Raw genomic sequence first — 25,355 nt, 5'->3', positions numbered from 1 at the left:
GGCACAAGTCCCGGTCTCATGCTGGCCTCGCTAGGTTCCAGAGCCACCATGTAATCTGTAATCTGGGGAGTGAGAGAGTACCTTTCTGCTGGCTGCCACTATTATTATTATTATCATCATCATCAGAACAGTTTATTCAAGCCAAAGCTCTGCAGGAGAGGAGAGGCGTGGCCAGCACCTCCCCCATGCCAGGCGCCATGGCCCTGCGCAGTTGCCTGTAAACCTCAGCTCAGGGTGTACAAGGCCATCGCTCCTGCAGGGCCCTCCCTTTATTTTATTGGTTGTTGCACCTCCCATCCCTGACCCCATCTCTGCCTCTTCCCCCTCCACCCACCTATTTGTCAAATGTCGATTTAGATATATATGTGTCTTTGAAAATAGTTTAGTTTTGTGTGTGTGTTTGCATGAATGGATGTAATTTCTGTTTTCAAAACCCAGTTTGGAACTCCCCAGTGGGGCTCCACCCTACCATTCTACTGAGGTGTTGTTGCGCCAGAGGAGAGAGGTGACCCCCCAGGACCCCTCCGTGATGTAGCTGAGTGGGCCCAGGCTTCCCTCTGACTCCTGACTCTGCCCAGCACGCCACCTCTGGCTCCCTAGTTTGAGGGCCAGTTTCCTGGCTCCACCAAGTCCTCCCAGGCCTGACTCCCTCTTGGGCAGCTCCTGGTGAGCCATGGGACAAGGCACAGGAGCCTGCAAGATCCAGCAGCCTCTAAGGAGGGACAGCTATACAAAGATCCAGGATGCTTGTGGCCCTAGAACATGTCACTGCTTCCTCTTCTGGCTGTCAGTTGGCATGTGATCTCTGGGGGGTGATTTTGAGGAATAATTACTCCGTGCACAGCAAACAAATTATTCTTTAAAGCAAGCACACATTGAATACCGGCTAAGTGCCAGCTCCTTGGATTATCTCGTTCAATCCACACAGCTACCCTATTGTTTTCAGCACCATTATACCCATTTTACAGATGATGAAACAGGCCCAGAGAAGTGAAGTGACTTGCCCCAAATTACATGATACCTATGGTTGAGCTGGGATTTAAATATAGGTGTGTATGATGCCGAAGCTGCATTTGTTCTATAGCACCACGCTGATTCTGGGCTCAAATGGAGCAGCTGCCAGAGGGAGAGACAGCCCTTGGTAACCATTCCTGGGCCCACCCAATGGTACCAGCTTTGAGTCTGGGCACAGTCATCCCATTCTATTGCCCTGTGAGACCAAGACTGGTAAGCCAGGCAACTCAGTATAGTAAAAAGAATCTGTACTTTGTCTTCAGAAGGACTTGGATTCAAATGCTGTGTGACCTGGGGTAAGTCACTCAGTCTCTCTGAACCTCAGATTCCCTCTCTTGAAGGCTGTTGTGAGGAGCAGAGATAACACACACACATACTACCTGCACATATTAGTTGCTCTTTCAATTACATATATCTATTATTGTAAGGTGATGGTTCTCAAACTTCCATGTGCATAGGGAATACGAGGAAGCGCAAATTGCTAGACCCCATTCCCAGAGATTCGGATTGGCAGGAATATCTAGTTCACAGATTCGCCCAGGTGATTCTGATGCAGGTGAAATGAGGATCCTGTTCCAAGAAATAGTTTAACTACACTTGGGGCCATTAACTGCAGAAAGCCTTTATTCCCGAGTCAAGTTCAGGTTCTTAACTACAGCCTGCCACCAGGGCCAGCCGATGCCAGTAGAACAGAGGGAAGCCTCTGGCCGAGGTGGCTGCAGAGCTCACAGCGTGGGCCTGTGACCCACAAACTCGTCCCAGCCCTTCCGACACGTCCGGATAATCCACTCATGCTCATCATCATCTGCAAGGGAAGAGGAAGAGCTGGTCATCACGGGGGCTCACGGTGCCTTATCTACCCCGGGAGACCCCCAGGTGGGGTCTTGGGGTGTGGGTGAATTCCAGCACCCCGGGGTCGCCTTGGTGGCCGGTCTCTTTAGCCAGCTCTGTGTTGGGAAGGAACAGATCGTTCACTAACAATGGATCCTTCAGTTGCCTGTGAGGGCCTGGTCTTGGGGGAATTGAACACAAAAGGGTTTATAGCTGGTGGATGCTGCTGATGGAGGTAGGAGTGACACTGTCTGGCCACTCTAAGCTGGGCAGCCTAACAGGTACTCACAGGGCAGCTCGCTCCGGCATCTGCCCAGTCTGACATCCATAAACAGCACCCCCAGGATGGTCCAGGCCCTGCTGGCAGTACAGGGAGCCAGAGCCTTCGGATCTTAGTTTCCACTCTGGACCCTTCCAAGTACCTGTGGTTCCCAGGGGGCTGACACCCTCTGTTTACTCAGATCCTTCCAGTGGGCAATGGAGAGCATCTGATGTTCGTGAAGGCCCGACGTGTGTTTATCTCCCTTATCTTAATCCTTGTGACCAAATGACCACAACGATCCCACTGTTCTGCAGATGGACAAACAGGCTCAGAAAAGTCAAGCCACTTGTCCACAGCCAGTGTCAGTGTGTGGAAAGCCCAAACTTCAACCTCGGGCTGTTTGACTACAAGGCCTGACCTGTTTTCTAAACCTGAGAGAGCGCTGAGCGTAACACATTCTTCAGCCCACAGTCCACCACCATCATCTCTCTATTCCAGGCCCCTCTGCAGACTGACTTGATTTTTATTTTTCCCCTTATCCCCTTGCCCCCAACCAGACCCAGCCCCTCCCCAACCGTGACAGAGACTCGAATGGTGGGATATGTACCCCTAAACATGCATGCAGCTCTGTAAAATATGTATGGCTGTTTTGTGTGCGTATGTGGTTTTAATTTACACAAATGCCATTGTGCTGTGAATTTCATTGTCTTCATATTTTCACTCAGCGGTACATTTTCAAGATCTATTCTTGTAGCTACACATACATCTAGCTTGTTGCTTCTTGTGTTTATGCTGCTGAGTCTGCTCTGACGCCTGGTGACCCTGTGAATGAGTGAGGGCCACAGTGTCCTGTCCCCAGCAGCCCTGCTCAGCTCCTGTAGACTCACGCCTATGGCTTCTTTCATGGAGCCAGTCCATCTCGTATTGGTCTTCCTCTTTTCCTGCTGCCTTCTGCTTTTCCCAGTATGATTGTCTCTTCCAAAGAACCCTGCCTTCTCATGATGTGCCTGACATAGGACAGCTTCCGGTTTGTCATTTCTGCCTCCAGTGATGTTTGAGGCTTCATTTGCCCTAGGACCCACTGCTCACCAGTGCTCCCCTACAACACTGTATTTCAAATGAATCTTTTTTTTTTCCTGTCAGTCTTCCTCACTGTCCATCTTTTGCTTCTGTACATAGTAATTGGGAATGTGAGGGGGTGGATGATCTTAGCCTTGGTCTCTAATGACACATTGTTGCTCTTGGTGATCTTTCTTAATTCTTCCATTGCATGGCTTTTTTTTTTTTTTTAAGCTGCTGCCTAATATTCCACAGTGGGCTTCCATCCCGTGTTGCTATCCATCCTCCCAGTGTTGGACATGCAAGTTGCCCCCAGCTTCTGTTACCAGGAATAATGTTGGGACAAACGTTCTTGGGCACACCCCTTCATGGACATGTGGGAGAACTTCTCTGGGTTACACTCCATGAGAAGGGTCATCGCATCGTACACAGGCTTCATTCACCAACTCAGCCCTGGTAGCACCACGCTGTCTGCCTGCTGTCCCTCCCTCATTCCTGGTTCCCCCTGTGCCTGGCCCTGGGGACAGAGAGAAGTAGCCCAAACCCCTGCCCTCAAGCAGTTCACAGGGCTACAGCTCTTGCCTAAGAGAGGGAGGCGAGGACGACCCATCCTCCTTGAGTGACAAATGGCGGTAGCTGAGCAAAAACAAAAATCCTGCCCTCCGAATCAGACCCCCCTGCCCACCGTCCTCTGCTGTGGAAGCACCATGTCCAAGATCATGGAGAAGGCGGCATACTGACAGCCTTCTGTGTGCTTTGTGCTTTACAAACACCAGATCTCATTGATTCTGTGATCGCCCAATGGGGCAGGGGAGATGCCCCCCATTTTATAGAGAGGATGAGCCTTGTCCCAGGTCTGCATCCACTGGAATTCAAACCAAGGCTCATCAGACTCCAAAGCCTGACTTCCCACTCCAAGGCAGAAGCGATGGTGCTGGAGGGTGACGGTGCCCCCACCCCCACTATTTCTTCACAGGTGGCCTAAGGGAAAAGGCTGGCTGCCCGGCATGCTTGGAAGAATGCCCTAAGCAGCTAGTGGGCCTCAGTTTCCCCTGGGGAGGCTGCCTGGGAATCTGAGAGTGGCTGCCAACCCCGGGGTAGGGGTGGGGGGAGGGTGGCGGCACACAAGGAGTTAAGCGCTGGTGAAGCCCACTTTTGCCACCACACGGAGCAGCCTGGTTGGTAATTACAGTTCTGAAGTCTCCAGGCTATTCGAATCAGTGCAGCTGCAACCTCTTCAGTGGTAACCCCTGAAACCAGACAAACCGGGTGTATTGTGCGGAACCAGTCCTCGGCCCCTCCCTGATCGTTACAAATTGACAGCAATGGACTTAACAGCCCTCTTCACTACCCCTTTCACTCTCTACCTGGCTGCACAGCCACCAATTTGAATCGCAGATGCCTCCCCTCCCGGCAGCTGCTCGCCAACCCTCCCTCCACCTCCCAGGCCCGCAGAGGCTCCAGGCCCTGCCACGCCAGGGTGAGGCATCCCAAGCACATTTCATCAATATTTAAAATGGAATTAAACCTGCCGCTTTGATTAATGCCTCCCAGATCCGGGGAGTTGTGATTACTATTTTGCAAATTGCAATTGTTGGAATATGTTAATATGATTGTCTGAGAACATCTTCACCTTCTCAGATAATTTCTCCCCTTTTGGGCAGGAGGGGGGAGAAGAGGGGAAAAATGATGGGGAAAAACAACCCCACAAACTCTTTAATCAATTGTAAATTATTACCCTTGGCACAATTGCTGGTGGTTCAGAGGGAGGAGGAGGGAGATTTCTGGTTCGGTGCATTTATTTTGAAAAGTTTTGCCCCCCGCCGGTTGGCCCAGTAATTCCACTATGGGACACTATCCTGAGGGAATAATCTATTTAGAATCAAGAAAACTGAAATAAGCTACATTTGTAAAAAACAGCTGAGTGATTACTTTGTCATATATTCATTCATTTAACAAATTATTTCCAAACACCAACTATGTGCTAGGCATTGAGTTAAATTGGGGAGCGGGGTGGAGGAGGGGGACGGTGAGTCACGTGAGGGGATATTTAGCAGCAATTGAAAATATATGGCTATGAAGTCTGTATTGCAACATAGGAGAAATGTTTTTTTATATGGTAAGTGAAAAAGAAAGGTGGGAAGAGGCAAGACACAAAATTACACAGCATAACCTGTGTAAAAACTGTGCACAAGGGAAAAATTAAAAATAATAAACCGAATGTGACTAATAGTCAGCTCTGAGCAGTAGGACTAGAAAGGTTCTTCTATTTTGGGTAGTTCCAAGTCTCTCATTAAAGTGTTTCGACAATAGGAAAAAAATAAAAATAATTATTGGCTTTTTTCCTACCCTCCAATTTAATGCCTTGGTAATGCATTTTAGTAATTGAAATAAAATATTTGTAGGTTCCTCAAAATACCAATAGGGTGCTTGAACTTCTAAACAGTACAAAGACCCAGCATCAAAATGTTGATAACATTGCATAAAGTCGGAGACTAGGCAAATCTCCTGTGTAGAAGAAGTCCAAGTAATTTATGGGAATGTGCTACCTTCAAGGAGATGGAACATAACCCCACTTCTTAAGTGTGGGCTGCACAGCGACTTCCTCCCAAAGAGGACAATCGGGAAAGGGAGTGAAAAGCATTACAGTGGAGAAACCTGACAAGCACACTTCAGCCAGGTGGTCAAGGTCAACACCAACAGTGATCAGTCGTATGGACAGTGTGTAGCCTCGATATGATGTGATACAAATGGCGCTTTATCTCTATTGTCCAAAGGCTTGACTCGGGCATTCTTCAAGTTTAGATCTGACTGCTTTGGGGCAGAAATATTTCTCTGTCTCCTTCTGCAGCTTTAGAAGTGACCTTGCTGCCACCTGCATATACCTACCTCCTAACTCCCACCCAATGGGTCTCACCAATCGTTAGGAGAATTGGGCTTCTTATAGAGAAGAAAAGGAACCTGCTGCAAGAGAGACCCCAAATCTGACCACGGGCTCCCCTCTGAGAAGCCTTCCCTGGAAAGGCTCTCCGCTCCTTTGCCTGGACTTCAAGGCCCTCCAGATCCTCCTGCTTCTGAGCCTGCCACCCTCCCCCACTTGCCTCACACTGTAAAATGCAGCCACCTTAAGGTACTGCAGTTGCCCGTGGGTATACATGCTCACCAGGGCCTCTGGGCCTTTGTACATGCTATTCCTCATTGGGGAACACCCTTCCTTTCAGGACCTGGTTCAGGTGCAAGGCCTCCCGTTTCTGGGCCTTAGTACATATGTAAGTAAAGAAAGACCTAAGCGAGAGTATAATAGCAGTATGTTTTACACATGTACACTTGACAAATTAATGTTTTTAACATAAGCAACCAAATGTAACATAAGAGTGTTATTTCAGTATTTCTTTCAAAGAAGTATAAAGCCACAGTGCATTAGAGGCCGTGTGACCAGGAAAGGGGGTGTGAATTTAGAGTTGCCTGATGAACATGATTTTCTTTTAGTCCTGTCACAATCCAAACTGAAGGACCCTCATGCATGTGTGTGGCTGGGGCCCTGCCCTCCTGGCTGTTCTCTGCCCCCATGGGCCCTGCTTGGATGTCACCTTCCCTGACCCAGGGCCAAGGTCATGCTGTCAATCACAGTCACCGCCACCAGCCCGGGGCAGCCACATCTGATTCACTTCAGGTCTTCAGGCCCCAGCACAGGTCTGGTACTTAAAATGTACCTAATAAACATATGATGAATGAATGGATAAGTAATGTACTTTATCCATTTGGGGACATAAAAGTAATAGGTTTATTATCCTGTGGGATTTGGACAAATGGGGAAGAATTTCTTCCCCTCCCTCAGCAAACGGAGCTCCTGAGGGCAGAGCACATGCCAGGGCCGCCTCACAGTGAGGGTGGGAGGGGCTGCTGTTTCCTTTTCTGACTTGAGGCCATGGATTGAGCAGCCCAACCGCACCAGGAGGATGGGTTGTCTGGGTTCATACCGGGGCGCCAACCACACTCAGAAAGCTCAAAGCCCTGGCGGGCCTGGGGCCTGCCTCACAGTGAAGGTGGGAGGGGCAGGCCTGCACAGGCCACTGCGTGGGGCCCAGGTCACCCAGGGTGTCATTAGTGCAGTCTGCAGGTCAGCGGGCCGGTGGGGAAGGAGAGAGTCTGAAAATCTCACAACAGATGCAAGGCAATATCAGCTCCTAGCTGGTTGGCAGGGAGGCAGTGTGGTATGATGGGTAAGAGCCCAGGCTTGGAGCACGAGCTTGCAGCACCTCTTTGGGTCTCTTCCTCATCTATGAAGGAGCCTGCCTGGAAGGTTTCTTGTGAGGAGCAAGTGAGATCATTCCTCAGAAGTACCCAGCACAGTGCGTGGTGTACAGGAAATGCTCCAGACCAGAAGGAAAGGCAAAGGTTGTCTCTGCAATGTAGACGTCAGGGCCCGCGTGACAGCACAGCATGGCCTGGGAGTTCTGGGTCCTACTGAGCCCTGTCGCCAACTTTCTTGGTGACCTTGGACAAATCACTCTCCCTCTCTGAGCCGGGCTCCCTGTCTCTACGGGGGCTTTAACCAGCCCTCCCACAGAGGGCAGAGTGAAGACTGGTCAGGATGAATAACACCAGGGGGGCACTCAGGAAGTGGGAGCTAGGATCACCATTTTGACAGGTGTCTTCAAGGGCAAGATCTTGAGGGACTCATCAGAGCACCCCTGGGACTTCTGGTTCCTTGTGGGGAAGGAGGAGGCCTTTACACAAGGATCATCATCCTAAGGATGAAGAGCGACAGCTCAGCTAATGGTTTTTGTTCAAAGCAAGGTGGGCAGGCTGGGGCAGGCAAGCCCAGAGAGGGCAAACGGGCGGGTTCAAGTTCCTAGGACCCACAAGCTGAATCTGCTACCTTCTGGCACGCCTTTGAGTCAAGCACACTTGCAGTCACCAGGGCTATCCACCCTGGGGGTGTGGGGTGGGGCAGAAAAGGGAGGACACCTAGATGAAACAAGACGTCTAGCTTTGGGGGAAGGGTAGAGATCACTCTGGCCAAGTTCCTAGGAGGTGCCCAGCTCTGTGGGCAGAGGGTCATGTCTGTCCTCTCCTCAGTGAGTGAGATGGGGTTGTCCCCATTTAAGATAAGGAAACTGAGGCTTAGAGTGAATCAATTCACCCACCTTATTCCACCAGGGCAGAAAGTGTGCTGGTGCAAAATTCACACTCAGTGAGTCTGTGCATGGGCACAGACGGGCATGTTTCCAAATGGGTGAACGCGTGTGAGAACCTACGGGTGGTGTGTGTGCAAGTGAGAATAGGTGTGTACTGTGAGTGTGCAAGTGGTGGTACTGAGGTGAAGCGGAGAAAGTGTGCGCACGGGAATGGTCAGTGCGTGTGACACGCAGTGTGTGGCTGGCCGGGGCAGTGTGTGAGTGCCTGAAGTCTGAGCGTGTGTGTGATCAGATGCTGAGATGGCTCAGTGCTCATCCAAACTGCCAGGCAGGACAGGCTCTGGGGAAGGAGGTTCTGGCGTGGGGGCTGCACTCTTGTCCTGGGGTCAAGACCTCTGTGTGAACCGTGGCTCCAAGCCAGCATGGGAGGTACACCTGTGGACAGGTGCCTGTCCCAAAAGCCCAGCCACACCCTCTGTGCAAATGCAGGGCTACGTGAGCTGGTGGGGCGAGGTCAGGCCCTGAGCGGGACCAGGCCCTGAAGTGAGGGTGGCCACACCCTCATCACAACTCCTGACAAGAAAGAAGCTTTGAACTTTGCTGGCAGTGGTGGTGGCCAGAGGCCAAGGCCACAGCATCACCAATATTGACTGGGTTTATTGTCTAGGCACAACCTGCAAAAAAAAGGGGGGGTGCACTTAGGACTGCTCTTGCTTTTCCCTGCAAAGGAGCATCCTCTGGGTGTGGTGGGTGAAAGGTGGATTAGCCCCGGCTGCTTCGCCCACTGGGAACTAGAGGTGCAGGGCGCAGCACCCACAGGTTTTTCAAGGCCTGTGCAAATATAAGAGGCTTGGGAAAATGATTGGCTCTAAAATAAAAAGGGAATCTGTAAAGCTGAACTTAATGTTATAATTAATGCATTCAGGCTTAATTAATTATTAAATTTAGAAATCAAAACAATTTTATTACACTTGAAACCAATTTGTAGACTTGGTTTCCTCGTTTTTCAAGAATTCTCCAGTGTGCACATGGCTCTTCAGAAATTGCAGCCAGTTGTTAAAGTCTGGTGGTCACACAATTTACCAAGCAAAGTTTAAAAAATCCTTTCGAAGTGTTAAAGCAAAAAAATTACATTTAATGTGGTAGTGTGGATATGTTTTGTTTAAAAATGTTGAAACGAATGGGATGTGGCCTCCAAGGTCAGACCCAGGGCTGGACTAGGGCTGTGGCTGGGGAGGGCTGAGTCTGGGCAAGGACCATGGCTACCAGGCAGTAGGAGCCACTTCCATGTCCAGGTGCCATGCCCTGCACTCGGCAGGCCTGACCTCATGCAATCCTCATAAACACCTCCGTCACAGGCACAGCTCGGGTTGTCCCAGACGGGAGTTTTAGGACCTTTAGTTTGGTGGGTAAAGGAAAAAGTGTGCATCGTCATGACGACCCTTGGGAATCTCTTAGGAAGTCCCCGTGCAGTCATCTCATTGAATCCACACAGTCAGTATTCTGACATTGTTGGAACAGTTATTTCTGCGATTGAGGTCCAGATGCAGACCACGTTGGTAAAACATACATATCCTCAAATACTAGAGTCATCTTGAGTGTGGCAAGGTGCTCACATGACAGGAGGCACAGAGGGCCCAAGACCAACTGAGCCATGTCTCCCACATTCACTCCAGAGCGAGTGTGTGCTGAGCGGGGGCCGGGGCGGGGTGGTGGCGGCGGGAAGAGATCAAGTCACCAACATCAGCACCACTGTTGCTATTCTGCTTGCTTCCCCGATCCCCACTGTTATTTTTCAAGCACTCATAACTGAATTTGCATGCCCTAAACACACTCATGATGCCACTGCACACAGGCAGCTCTGGGAGCAACGCACTGAGGCCGAGGTCACTCGCTTGGCCTGACTCTGACCTCTGCTCCCTTCTGTCCCTGCTTTCCAGCTGGGTGTGGATGATGGACCGAAGGGCAGAGGCCTGGCTGTTGGGACCTCTGTCTTCCTGCTGGCAGAAGCTGAGGGCTGAATTAAGGCTGGGGCAGTGAGTCATTGGGGCTCAGTGAAGGTCTGTGTCTGGGGAGATCCAGAACAATGCTGAGGGTTGGAGAGAGAGCAGGGACCTGCAGGCCTCCAGTCCAGTCTTTGAATCAGAAGCAGGTGGGTGGAGGTCAGAGGGCAGTTTGTCAAGGTGACACTGGCTCCTCCCTTTGGAGCACAGAGTTAAGGAAGCCCCTTCTTCTCAACTAGCACCCCCACACCAGGTGTAAATAATGGCAACTGTGATCGCTGATGTGCATTAAGCTCCTCATGGACCAGGCACGGCTCTCGCTGTGCCCCCTGCATCATCTCAATGATGCTCACCACAACTAGGAAGGCCCTAGTTCTACCCCCATTTTTTCAGATGAGGAAACTGAGGCTCAGAGAAGTTAAGAGACTCGCTCAAGGTCACACAGCTGGCAAATGGCAGAGCTGGGATCTGGTGGCAGATCTGGCTGTCTCTAAAGCCGGCCCCTAACCATGCCTGCCTCTCCCGCCCTGAGGTCTAGCAGGGCTCTCAGCCAACTGCCTTGACTCCCAGAGCTTCGGCTGAGGAAGAGAGGTGTGACTTCTGCCCCTGCGCTCCGGCCTGGCATTCTCCTCTGACTTCTGTTAAAGGAGACAGAACACCACTGCAGTGCTGGCCTGGGATGATTCCAGCCAGGGAAGGGGAAGCTGTGTCCTCTGGATGCCTCTAGGAGGCTGCCGTAGGGGGCGGGGGAAGGGCTGTTACCAGAATCCGATGGGCACAGGCTGGAAGGGGAATTTCCAGGAGGGCAAGGGGCAATTCCCGAAGGTCAGGCAGGGAGAGGCAGCAAGCTGGGGCGGGTGGTTATTCCTGGAGCAAAGATCCTGGAGGGGCTGATTCCAAGCCCTGTGGGCAAAATTCTCTCTGTGGGTTCAAGTGCACTTCTTTGGGGAGGTCCACAGCACTGCCTGGATTCTCAAAGGGGTTCGTGACCCAGAAAAGGCCACAGCACATCCTGCTGGTTCAGAGCATGGCCTCTGGTGTCAGGGAGACCTGTTTCAAATGCCAGTTCCTCCTTTCAGTAGCTGCACCCGTTGGTAAATAACTTACTTTCTGATCCTCAGTTTCCCCTCAGTTTGAGGGATAGTGATAGATTCCTGGGAGGACTGGGAAGGGATTGAGTCCCTGGCACCGTGGAGGTACTCATCCTCTTCCTTTGTACCCCTTTCGCTTGTCGCTGATGCCCAAGCGTGCTGGCGGGAGGTGTGAGCTGTGCGGGCATTTTACTTGGCAGTTACAAGTGGGATATTATCCCTCACAAAGCCTTCATTATGGCGCTGCTAACAATACCACAGATAAGGCAGGGATGCGCCTGCCTGCCAGCCCCCAGGTGATTATACATTTAGGTAAATTGCCTTTTGTCTTGCTGAGAGATGACAGCGGGAGGGGCTGTGCGGGAGCCTCGCTGGGCCTGTTTCCGGAACCCACAAGGGAAGCCTGGAGACAGACAGGTTTGCAGAAGGAGGCCTGGCTGGCAGTGGGAAAGCGGGGGCCCAGCCTGGCGGTCCCGCGGGCAGGCTGTGTAAGGTCAGGCAGGTGTTTTGTCCTCTCTGGGTCTCCAGTTTCTCACCGACCAGGTGAAGGCAGTGGCTTCAAGATGAAAGGAGTCTGGGTTTGTCGGTGGCATGGAAAGACCTTCTTTTTCTTTGGCCGGTTTGAGCAATAAAGTAGGCAGAGAACTCTAGAGAGAAAGAGTGCCCTGTGGCAATCTTACTGTCCTGGGGTCTTTTTGTCTGTCTGGGCTATAAGGAAGGTGCTCGCTCTGGTCTTTCTTTCATTAATAAACTCCAGCTTCTCATTCAGAACCAGCTAAATGTCATCTTCAGCTTTGAGTCAACTGGACCTGGGTTCCAAGTCCAGCTCTGCCGCCTATAACCTGTGTGACCTTGGGCAACGCATTTCACCCCAACCCCGTTTCGACATCTGTACAGTGGAAACGCTGTAATCAAGACCACTAATTCACAGCACTGCTGTGAGGACTGGGTGAAACAAAATAAAATAAAATATGGGAAGTGCTCAAGCCAGGGCCTGGGACATAGTAAGTACTCAGTAATGCTGACTGTTAAACTGTCCTGCTTTGTCACCTGCATAAACTATGGGCGCCTTTGAGTATCAATAGAACCATTTCTTCACTCCCATGCTCATGGCTGCATTGCATTTGATGCTAAGAACATACCATCTATTATTCAATCAGTTCCCTCCTCTCGGGCATTTGGGATATTTCTGGTTTTCAACTGTTTAAATAATCCCAGAGAAACTTCAGGGACCACGTGCTCTTTCATTTCTAGGGGTTCACTCTGCAGCTTCTCTCCGGCTGGGTGGGAGCAGAGAAACGCCACTATCCGGGAGCACCACGCCCTGCCTCTGTGGACAGACGATCCTGGAGCTAGCCTGGCCAAGTGGAAAGAGGAAAACCTCTCGGAGCAGGGGATCCCACTTCCTGCCAAATTTCCTGGGGAAATTCTTTAACCCCACGGAGCCTACTTCCTCATTGGTCAGACAGGGATCATGCCAATATTCCCCTCCCCCTTAGCTGAGTATCCTGTGCCTGGCAAATGCTCAGTCAGTGTCGACTCTCACCACATGGTGATCTTCATCCTCCTTCTCCATCTGTCCTCACCTGGTGAAGCTGGAGTTATCTCCCAAAGACAGCAAATCACACAGGCCATCCCAAAGGGGACCCCAATTCACACCCTTTCTTCCCATTGTCCATTTAACTGAGCACACATTCAAATGAGGCTTGCGATTTGATTTTAAATTCTGTCTGGAACCCACAGGTTCAAGCACAGAGGGGCCCTCTCTGCAAATAATCACTCGTATGTGATATTTTTAAGAAGCCAAATCCATTGTTTCTGATTGAAGGAAAGTTGGTGCTATTTTGAAGAGCAGCACGATTAAGATTAAGCGCTGGCGTTATCTCTTTAACCATCGAATTACACGCTGTTTGAAAGATTTGTGAGCTCTAGGACATTTGCCAGATGTGCTTGATTCGACATTTCAGACAACAAAGGGGATAATGTTGGTGGGAATCTTAACGGCATTTCTGATGATCAGGATATTCTTTGAGGCTGGTACTGAGACCTTTCGGGAAAGAATTTCAGCTTTTACATAAACTAATTTGGGATGCTCACTCTCTGTCTTCCACAAAGCAAATTTAGTTCATTGTTAGCTGTATATGTTAAAATGGTTATGAGGGTTTTTTTCCTTTGAATATTAATAATGTGCCTTTCAGCTGAGACACTCGCCTGGGGTGTCATTAATTGCGGGGAGGGAGCAAGGATTAGTGGTGCAGTTATTCTGTAAGTGATTTCTGCTAGTAGCATTGAGGCAAGCAACAGCTACACGAAGAGATGTGTGTGCAAGCTGCCAACAGCTCTGGCTTAGCCTTCCCGGGAGGAATGAAGGTGCGGGTGGGGGGGCGGTACAGGCATAAAGGGGAAAGGGGCAGAGTCCATCTCTCAATTTCCCACCATATTAAAGGTAATTATCCCACATACCCTAAGTGCTTCCTTATTGGCTTGCAGTGTGTAAAGGACCCTTTACAAAATAAGACAGCATTTCGGTTTGGGAACTGCGCGGTGTTTTTATCTTACGACTCTAAAATGGACCGTTGCATTCATTTAGGAACATTGCTGTGGTCCCACTGGGTGCCAGGATCTGTGTTTGGTGGAGGAACAACTGTGAATGAGTCATGTCTAGGAGCAGAGATAGCTGAGGAAAAAATAAACTACAGAACACGGCTGACAAGGAGAATGGTAAGAACAGAGTTGGGACCAAGTTGGGTTCGACTCTGTCACCAGCCGTGTGACGAGGAGCAGGTTATTAACTTATCTGAGACCAGGAGTCCTCACTGCAGATAACCCACTGGGATGGTAGAAAAAAGCAGAGATAAGCAGGTAAGGCGCTTAGCAAAGGCCAGGCAAGGATCCCCCACAAGGACCATTCCTTTCCCTGAGTTGTGGATGAGAGGTTCTGGTTTGAGACCTCTGATGGCTTAAGCTTTCAAGCTTTTTGAGGTGCAGAGAAATATACAGTCATGTGCTGTATAACAATGTTTCAGTCAACCATGGACCACATATTCAATGGTGGTCCCATTAGATTATAATGGGGCTGAAAAATTCCCATCACTTAGTGACATCATAGCCGGTGTAAAAGGGCACAGTGCAACACATTCCTCATGTGTTTGCGGTGATGCTGGTGGAAACAAACCTATTGCGCTAATTGTATAAAAGTATAGCAGATACAATTATGTATGGTATGTAATTCTTGATAATGATAATAATGACTGTGTTACTGGCTTCTGTATTTACTGTACTTTTTATCATTATTTTAGAGTGTACTCAGACACCTCATGTTTACCATGTCTCTTGATTGCATTATTTTCTCCTGTGACTGATTCAATCTGCATTGTTTTGTACAGTAATATGCTGTACAGGCTCATAGCCTGGGAGCAATAGGTTATACTATACAGCGTGTGTGGTGGGCTAGACCATCTAGGTGTGTGTACGTGCACTTTGCAATGTTGGCACAACGATGAAATCACCTAACAATGCGTTTCTCTGAACGTATTCCCTATTGTTAAGTGGCACATGACTATGATGGGCTGTTTTTATTACTCAAAATAATGCATTGCTTATTATGTGCCCGGGGCTGAATATTATATAATTTGTTGAAGAATATGAGGGACCTGTGGGCAGGTCCTCTGCCCGCTTGCTTGCTTTCATAATCAGCTCTGAGTCATGGGACCTGTGTGAGGTGCCAGGGACCCAGTGATGAATCAGACATAGTCATATAATCCCTGCCTTCAGGAAGCTCCCACTCATGTGGGGGTGATGGGCAAATAAAGCTACTTCTGTCACAGGCTAAGTGCCATTAGTGAGGCTTGTGGGGCACAGAGAAGACACGCCTAACCCAGACAGAAAGGTGGAGGGGGAAGGAAGGAGGGACAGATTGGTTAGGGAAGGCTGCCTAGAACAATGGCCTATCGATGGCTGGCCCTGGCCCTTAGGGGGTTGTGAAATCAATTTTGCAGATAGCAACCAGCACTTTAAAAATTTAAATTAAATAAAATTGAAAATATCACAGTATATCACATGTAGAAAGAATACATACATATGTGTGCATGTGTTTGTGTGTGTACTGGGCCATGATATAAATCTTTCCTCACTGCCAGCCAGGGTCGAAAGGTTTGAGAGTCACAATCCCAGAGAATTCTTGCCTGCCCGATCGCCAAAGTCTGGCACATTGTAGGCACTCAAAGACGCTTTGATGAGTGGAGGGATGGATTTCAATCCTCTCAGCAATCCGGCAAGCAGGAACCATCCTCCCAGTAAGAAAGGCATTCTTGAGAACCCAGACCTAGCAAACCCAGACTGGTCAGGCGTGTTTGCAGTTTGCAGCTTAGCAGTCCCCGGCTTTCCAGTCAGGCCTAAAGCAAGCTTCTCTGTCTGGGGAAGAAGCTGAGGCAGTTCCGAGAGGCTCCACAGGCAAGCAACCCTTCTTGGTGCCGCACCCAGGTGGCATGTGCTTCAGGCCCCCGTGTTTACTCTGGGGTGGCCTCAGTCACCTGCCTTAGGCCTGCATGGCCAGCACCCCTGTGCCTCCAGGATGCCAACAGGAAGTACTGTTTATGGGGACAGACCGGAATGCAGGGGAGAAAGACCCTGGGGGAAAACAGAAGATGGACAGAAGCCCGAATCAGTCCCTGGCAGGGTGAGTCAAGGGTAATGACTAGGTGGCACTCACAGAGACTTCCTTTTAGTGGTTTTCCAGGACACTCCGACCTTGATTTGTCCTATAATATCAGGACCAAAATACCCCTTGGCTGCCTTTCTCCTCCATCACAGACTCTTCAGGTTGGGAGGACCCTAGAAATTACCCACCCCAATGCCCTCATTTTACTGAAAAAGAGAAAGGGGCCCAGAGGGGGAAGGCACTGACCCAGGGTGAGCCAGCAAGTAACCTGAGAGTGGGGTGGGGGTAGGGGTGGAGGGGGGGAGGACCTCAAACCCAGGTCTCTGTGCCACCACCAGGGGCATGGGGTCCTTTAGCTGTCCCTCCCTTGATATCTTGCCAGAAGGATCTCCTATCTAATTTTATCCCCTTTGTCCCTTCTCTATATGTAACCACAGAAACCTTCCTAAAGGATAAATCAGTTACTTCCTATCTGCCTGAAACCTTCCCTGGCTCCCCACCGCCCTTCAAATGCAAAGACACCCACTGTCTTTCCTATTGCCCTCACACTCCCCAAGTCTCTCGGGCTCCCTCCCTTGCTCTTCTTCCTCACACATTGCTGTCTCACCTCCAGGAGAGATGCGCCCCTAGAAGTGCAGGGTTCTCCCCCATCTCTCATCCTTTCATGTGCTGGTCCCTCTGCCTTTAACACTCTTCCCAACCCTGCTGCACTTGTCTGCTCGTATTTAGGTTGCACATTAGATCTTGCTTTTCCCAGGAAACCTCCCTAGCCTGCTGGCATCCTGGGTTAAGTATCCCTGTTAGCTTCTCTTGCAGCAACTTGGTGTTGTTATGATCCATTTTACTGTCAGTTTCTCCTGCTCCCTGACAGAAGAGGCCATGATGCTGCTATCACCTTCATGCAGAATACAAAGCCAGATCCATAGCAACTGTTCAATAAGTATTTGTTGACCAGACAATCATCAATGTCTGTCCTTCTTCAAACTTCCTAAGAATGGCCTTTCCTTCCCATGATGCATTTTTAAGACTTAATTTTTTTAGAGCCATTTTAGGTTCACAATAAAATTGAGATGAAGGTGCAGAGATTTCCCATATACCTCCTGTCTCACACATGCAGAGTCTCCCCCATGACCAACATCCACCACCAGAGCTGTACATTTGTTACAACTGATGGACCTATGTTGGCAGATCACAAGTACCCAAAGTCCATAGTTTATATTAGGGTTCACTCTTGGTGTTGTACATTCTATGGGTTTGAATAAATATATAATGGCATGCATCCATCATTATAGTATACAGAGTATTTTCAGTGTCCTAAAAATCCTGTGCTCTGCCTATTCATGCCCCTAAATGCTTTTTAAAGTTTATCATTAAGCATAGCTTTTGCCCACAGGATTCTGGGAACACAATTTCTGATTCCCCAGCCACACCATATTTTTACATGCCTCTGTGTCTTTGTACATGCTGTTCCCTCTGCCTGAAATATCCTTCCAAAACATTCCTGTTTATGAACTCCTTACTCATCTTTAAGACCCATCACTTCTGACACCATTTTTTTCTGACTGACACCCTCCACCATCTTGGCCAGGTGATTAGTTCTCCCTCCTCAATACCCTTTCATCCTCCAGGGCTTCCCCTGACCAGGGCCCATATCTCATTATATTGTGATTGTATGTTTCTGTGTCTGTCTCCCCCACTAGACTGTGACTCTCCTTGGGACCAGGATGTCACCTCAGTGAGATAAGACTAGAATATAGTTCAAACCTAAAAACCTGAAAATGAATCAGTTGCATTGTACCACAACTGAAGAACAATTATACCAACACAGAATTCCCAAAATATGTCCATGGAACCCTAGTTCTATAAAAATGCTCCCAATTAATTTATACAGTGCAGTAGAGGGGACACTGTCTTACTGTATAAATTTCCCTATGGGGAGAGCCTGCTCTCATCAACCAGGATAGGACTTCTGGTCTACCTGGCAGTTTCTTTCTCATTATAGAGCCGAGTTTCTTGATCTGGATCTTTAGAGAGACTATCAACCTCTTAAGATTACATACAAAATACGTTTATGTGTGTGTGTGTGTAACATGTATGCTTGTGTGTGTGTGTGTGTGCATGTCTATACATTTTTCTAGGAGGAGGTCCATAGTTGTTATTCCTAGTGAGTCCGACTCTAGACAAGAGAAAGGTTAGGAATCACTGTGTTAAAGGAAAATGCTCACGTTCTTACTTGTACAGGGTGTCCCAAAAATACATACATACTTTAACAGCTGATGATTTCTGTTTTATTTTGAAAACAAAATGTGTTTTAACAAACACTGCCTTTATAATTATTCAAAATGTGTATACATTTTATTTTTGGATACCCTGTATATTGGCTTCCTGCTAGTCTGGTCACTGTCAGTCAGTCCTTCTCAGTCTGATCAGCTAGTGTTCACTTACCAAATTGAAGTTCTGGAACCTCCAAGGTACTCCCCTGGCTGAAGGGCCACCGGTTCTCTTTGACCACATGGTATCACTCACATCTAGGCCTTTAGCTGTGATGTCTCCTTTGGCTGGAAAGCCTCTCCCTGTGCCTTATGATCAACTCACAATTATTCTTTGGGTCTCAGCTTAGCTGTCATTTCCTTCTTGAGACCCTCTTCAAATTTTCAATTCTGGATTCTTTGTGCTCCCACCGAAGCATTCCCACCTCTCCGGCCCCACCTCCTATCTAGGGCCATGTTTTTCCCTTTTGTCGTGCTTATTCCATGATGTAGTCAGCTGTTTGTAGGAATTGTCTGCTACCTGTCCAACTATAAACTCCATGAAGGAAGGGGTTTGTGTCCAGCTTTCCCATGTTTTGCTGCCCAACCAAGCATAGTGTCTAGCATACAGTAGGTGTCCATTAAATACTAGTTGAAGGGGACCATGCAAAAATAAGTACCTTAGCCTGGCCGGTGTGGCTAAGTGATTGAGCATTGGACGTGTGAATTGGGAAGTGGCTGTTTGATTCCCAGTCAGGGCACACGCCCAGATTATGGGCTTGATCCCCAGTGTGGGGCATGCAGGAGGTAGCCAATCAATGATTCTCTCTCATCATCGATATTTCTCTCTCTCTCTCCCTCTCCTTTCCTCTCTGAAATCAATAAAAAATATATTTTTAAAAAGTACCTTAAGCCTTTCAGTGCTATATTTATGTGCTGAATTCCCAAAATATGTCCATGGAACCCTAGTTCTATAAAAATGCTCCCAATTAATTTATACAGTGCGGTAGAGGGGACACTGTCTTACTGTGTAAATTTCCCTATGGGGAGAGGCTGCTCTCATCAACCAGGACCACTAATGTCCTTTCCCTCACTCTGTGACTGTGTATAGAATTGATAGTTTAAGATTTTCAATTAGTGAAACATTCAGATAATCAGTGTTTGTCTTTTATCGGCAAAATTTTCTTTCTCATCCAATGCATGTGTGTGCGCACATATGCACAAACCTGCGTGTGGATGAGAGAAGAGAGAACATGTGCCACAGGGTGTCAGAATGAACATACCAGCATTTCGCAGAAAGTGATTCTTATAGTCCCTGACGACCCTCGTTTTCGGGTTGTAGAAGCCATCTCCACAGTCATAATAGCCTGCAGGGATTTTTCTAGGCGGGTCCATATTGGAGAGTTGAGAGATACCTTGAAAGGATAAATAATGGATAATTAACTCACCACCAAGGCCAAATTCAAGCCCAGCCTCTGCCAAAGTCCACTGTGGGCCAGGTGCTCATGTGAATATTGGTACCACTGTTGGACTAAACACTCCCCATGGAGGGCCAGGAGCAAAAGCAGCAGGAGCAGTGCCCAGGGGAGTGTCCCAGAAATGGCTCAGTGAGGGGGCGTCTTAGGAACTGGACCCCCATCTCTTTTCTTTGACCCCATCTTCCATTTCTAGGGACACCATGATAAGGACACATTTCTGGAGTCGGAGAGACCCTGAGGATGCCTCCGAGTGGGCCATTTGGATAGAAGGCATGTAAGGAGAGGAATGGCATTCAAGGTGCTGGCCGAGGCCAGAGCAGGTGCTTACACCTCACTCAGAAGCCCGTGGAGTCAGGCACGTATAAGGAAGAACAGAAGGAAAGAAATGGGCCAGGTGGGCAGGGATAAGGTAATAGAGAACCTTGACTCTCACCCAAATTACCATCATAGCCGCCATTTATTGCTTATTATGTGCCAGGTATTTGGCTAAGTGCATGACTCCTACTATTTCACTTCATTCTCACAGCAATCCTGTGGCCCTGTTTTACAGATAAGAAAACTGAGGCTCCAAGAGGGCAAGTGACTTGCTAGGAAGGTTATCCAGCTAGGAAGTGGGTAGATACCCAGTTTGTAACCTGAATATTGAGTTTCTGCTATCAGGGGAGGAGAGGGCCTCGGCACCACTCCCAGGACTGGGGACACTGGAACCACCATGAGGGAAAGAGGAGCTGGTGCATCTTTTAGGTCATGTTGTACATCTTGGAATATGGAGGCCTGAGCAAAGGGGACAGGGTTGGGATGAATAACTTCCTGGGTTTCATTTAATTTGTGGTTCTTGTAATTCCCTGTCCTCTGGACTGAGGCCTGGATGCCCACTGAGCATGGCCCCATGCTCAGAGCTCAGAGTCCTGCACACTGTAGGCTCTCCTATGTTGGTTAATGATGATCACTAGGGTACACCATTGACTAACAATTACTGAGCGCACTCTCCATGCCGAGCACTTTCTAGCCATTCTCTCCCTGAAGCCTCTTGCACATGGCCATCTCCCAGATGCCCAGAGAGGTGAAGGGGCAATCCGAACCCTCTCCCTGCCCTAACAATGCCTGCCCTGGCCCTGAGGGGAGGCTGTTGGAGAGGTCTTCCGAGTGCTGAGTGACTTGGGAAGGAAGTGGGTGCTTAGGATCAAGCTGCTCTGCTGGGAGTCACAGGAGGAGAGGGAAGGGTGCAGGGAAGGTCATCACACTGCCTTCAGGTCTGAAGAGGCCCAGCTTTGGCCAAACCAGCCGCTGTGTGAGAGCTGGGGGCCTGTGGCCGGGGAGCTCTTTGCCTCTAGGCCTCTGTTCGGGTGAAGAGCCCATGACAAAGTCCAGGCCCCGTCATCACTAACCCAGGAGGAGCCATTTGTAAGTGTCTCAAGTGGCTCCAGGTCCTGGCTCTTGTGTGTTCTGTGGCCCCTGCTCGTTTCCTCCTCTCCTTTGGGTTACTTCAATAGGCCACGCCCACTTATTCAAAACTGCCTTTCCTCTCCCTCTCAGTTTGGGAGTGAAGGAGCCTGGGTACCTGTAGGCTTCAAGCCGTGGCAGATCTCGGTGTAAAACCTCCGGTCGTAGCCGTCACAGTAATGCCAGTTCTTGGCGTCATACTGCAGTCCGTCGGAGAAGGTGTACGTGCCCTGGACGACAAGGAGCACACAGGCGGATCTGAGGAAGCCCTTCTTTAACCAAGAAGGACAGAGGCCAAGGGAAGAGGTGACTGCCCTACCGCCACAGAAAAGAAGTGGTAACTTCCACAGGTGATGAGAAGAAATGGAGGTACAGTGCTGAGCTTGGTGCCTGGCACTCAAAATATGACTAAACGTGACCTTGGGCAGATGGCCTACCCTCTCTAGCCCTTTGTGTCGCCCTTTGTACAATTAGGATAACAATAGCACATATTTAATAGGGTTGATTCAGTGAAATTCAAGGAAATAGTAGATGCAAAGCATTTAGCACAGTGCCTAGCATGTAGTAAGCACTCAATAGATGTTTAAAGTTATTATAACTCTTTTATTGTTACCAAAACTCAAAAGGTCAGAGCCATCTGTCACAGTCCTTTGTCCAAACACATCCATTCTGCTTCTGCTGCCTTAGTGCTAAAGGAAGAAGCCCCAGGATGCAGACATCGCATTGGCCTGAGCATCAGGAAACACGGGTGGAAATTCCAATACTATTAACTCACTGTGTGACCTTGGGTAAGTCACATCCCCTTCCTGGGGCTTAGATTCTTTAAGCTATAAGACAAGGGGTGTTTCTTAATCTTTTATAGGTCATGAGCCAGCCTCATACACACCCTTGGTGAGACTGATGAAAGTTATAGATCCTTCCCCAGAGAAAAATATAGTCCCATACACACAAGACTTTTCTATATAAATCAGGAGCTTTTGCTGGCTCCCTGAATTCTATTTGTGACCCACAAATTCCAGGTTCAGAATCCTTGGATTAGATGACTTAACATGATAGTATCAGTGGTGGTGGCAGTAACAGCTAACACTTATTGAGTGCCTACTGTGTGCCAGATACTGAGCTAAGCACTCACATATACTGCTTCATTTACTCTCACAGCCATCCCAGGAAGGGCCTGATACTATTGTGGCAGGCTGAATAATGGTCCTCAAAAATACATCTGATCTCTGGAACCTGTGAATATGTGGACTGTACGTGGGAAAGGGGACTTTGCAGATGTGCTTAAATTAAAGATCTTGAAGTGTCAAGATTATCTTGGATTATCTGGGTGGGGGGCCCAATGTAATCACCAGGGTCCTTATAAGAGGGAGGCAAGAGAGTCAGAGTGATAGACGATGAGGTGATGACAAAAGCAGAGGGAGAGGAGATGTAATGATGGAAGCAGAGGTCAGAGTGATGGGTGGCCATGAGCCAAGGAATGCAGGCAGCTTTTAGAAGCTGGAGGAGGTAAGAAAATGGATCCTCCCACAGAACCTTCAGAAGGAATGCCGTACTGCTCACCTGTTTCAGACTTCTGACTCCAGAACTGTAAGATACATGTTTCTGTTGTTTTAAGGCACTGGCTTTGTAGTGATTTGTAACAGCAGCAAGAGGAAATTAATAAAACTCATCCCCAATTTATTAGATAAGGAGCATGAGTCTCAAAGGGGAAGTCATGGGCTCAAGGTCACACAGTTAGTGGCTTAACAGGATTCAAACTCATCATGGCCTAACTCATCAGGGCCTCTCCAGGGGCCCTTCTGGATCCAGAGGGAGAAGACCCCAGATCCCTGGATGTCAAGAGGCACTGGATAGGGAAGGCAGGGTGTTGTGTGTATGTGTGCGTGTGTGCGTGTGCGTGTGTGCGTGCGTGTGCGTGTGTGTGTGTGTGTGTGTGTGTGTGTGTGTGGTGGGAGTCCTCCTGTCTGAGGCTTTCTCCTCGGCAGTCCCCTTCCCAGGCTAATCACCTTAACAGCCAATCCCTTTTCCCAAATGGCATCGTATCGGCTCCCATTGGGGAAGTACAGGGTTCCTTGGCCGTGAAACATGCCGTCCTTCATTTCCCCAACGTATCTTGTTTCAGTAGGGAGGATGTATTCGGCATCGCCCTCCATCCTGTAAGGACAAAGGAAATCACTGAGCCCTGAGTGGCAGCGGGAGGATCTGCGCCAGCAGGCACAGGAGAGCAAGGAGGAACCGAACCCCAGATCCTCAGATGTTATCATCCCAGCAATATTCTGCTTAAAACCAAAAGTTTTGTGTTGTTTCCCTCAAAAGTTCAAAAATAAGAAGAGCTGATGAAGGGAGGCAGTGTGATCTGTTCCTCCTCTTCCTCACAGAGAGGCTGTCCTGAAATATCCGTCATTCCTGGGAACATTCCTGGGTAGGCCCAGAGAGGGGAGGGGTTTGCCCAAGCCACACAGTAAGCGCTGTGAAGCAGAGAGTAGGGCCAGGTTTCCTGGCTGCTGGCTCTGTGTCTTTCCTGCAAAGACCAACCCAACCCTACCCATTGCATCACAAGTGGGATATTTGGAAAAGTATACAATTTGGACGGGTTACATGGGTCTGCTTAAGAAATATGCTTTCATTCATTCCTTTATTCATTCTCCATTATTCTTCACTAGCTGGAAGTCACTGCTCCTAACTGAACTCCTTTAGGCTTTTGTTTGTACCTCTGTTGGACGCTTGCCTAGTAATTGTATATTTCATCTCTCCTATTTAATCAAAGCATCTAGGAGGAAGGCCTTGGTATCCTCAACTCTTAGAATCATGTTTCTTCTTAAACAGATGCTCTATAAACATCTACTGAGTAAGAAATGAAGGAAACAGAAAGGTCAGTGAGATGACTGAACGGATGACAGATGCCACTGAGCTCTAGTCCCAAAGTGTGAAAGCTCTGTGGTTAAAGCAGTTTCTGAGCCATGCAGACCTGGAGGCCAAGCCTGGCTCCAGCTCTCTGTGCCTGTGTGACCTTGGGAAAGCTCCTTCACCTCTCTGAGCCAGTTTCTCATCTGCAGAATGGGGATAATGACAACTACCCCCTAAAGGTGTTGAGGTAATTAAATGATGGCTACAAAACTGTAGCAGAATGCCTGGCATATACTAAGAGCTCAAAAACTATTTTGCCTTTATTCTACCTTAAGTCTTCCTTCTTCTTCTACCTCTTTGCTTGAGATCACATAATTTCTTTTTTTTTTTTTTTAAGTTTACATTTCCTTTAATTCTTGCTCTTGTACTTGGCTTGTGATCGGGAAACGTAAGTTAATAAACATGTATCCTTTTCTCTTTTTTTTGCTTAATCCCATCACATCATTTCTAAGCATAGTTTCCATCTAATCCTTCCCTGAGATTAGATCCCCTTTTTATTACTGTAAATTGGACATCATTTTCCTTCTATAAACCTTCAACAGACATCTCCAGCTCACCCAAAATGGAACTCACCCTCTTCTCTGCCAAAGCAGCCCCTCCTCAGAGTTCTCAATTTTCATGAAATGGTATCAGAATTCTCCAGGTTCAAAGCTTGGAGCTGGGCACTGGGCTGGGACTGGAAGCAGTCTCTGAGTAGGACCAGGAGCCAATCAGCTGCCAAGTCCTGGCAATAAAATCCCCAAACTGTTACATGTTTCTATTTCCTGCAGACCCACTGCCTCTGCCTTGGCCCAAGTATATATGGAATGAACGTATCTCAGCTTTGACGCTTGAGCAAGTTACTTCCCTTCTCTGGGTCTCATTTTACTGAACTGTAAAATGGGAATAAACAATCCTACCTGACATTGTTGTTCTGAAGGTTAAAAGAGATAAAGTTTGTGAAAGTGTCTGCTACAAGGTCCCTTTAAAAGGCACAGATGTTCAAGACATAATGAATCAAATGAGGCCCTTACCTCCCATCTACAAATTCTCCAATATATTCGCTCCCCGTGTACTGCATGGCGCCTGCCTGCTTACAGTTTCCAGGCCTTGGGAGCCCGGAGTCTCAGTGTATACCGCCTCACTATGACAACCAGGAGAGGTGGGCGGAGCCAACGCGCTCGCTCAACTTCCTGCATTGCGCACGCTCCCTGGCTCGCAGAAGCGCAGAGCAGTGC

At 48.7% G+C, this 25,355-nt stretch overlaps 1 protein-coding gene across 1 annotated transcript; it reads right to left on the bottom strand.

Moving 5' to 3' along the window:
• Positions 1–1,739: 1,739 nt before the first annotated feature.
• MORN5 (MORN repeat containing 5) lies at positions 1,740–25,198 on the bottom strand (the record flags this gene model as incomplete). The annotated part of the gene is given in 8 exon segments (XM_079789799.1): positions 1,740–1,819; positions 19,594–19,725; positions 21,350–21,461; positions 23,238–23,385; positions 24,712–24,761; positions 24,763–24,783; positions 24,787–24,814; positions 25,152–25,198. Coding segments are annotated over 8 exon segments (618 nt in total).
• Positions 25,199–25,355: the final 157 nt, after the last annotated feature.

Source organism: Cnephaeus nilssonii, assembly GCF_951640355.1.
Source record: "Cnephaeus nilssonii genome assembly, chromosome: 14".
In the NCBI taxonomy this organism is placed as follows: domain Eukaryota; kingdom Metazoa; phylum Chordata; class Mammalia; order Chiroptera; family Vespertilionidae; genus Cnephaeus; species Cnephaeus nilssonii.
This window is presented reverse-complemented; position numbering and strand designations above follow the sequence as displayed.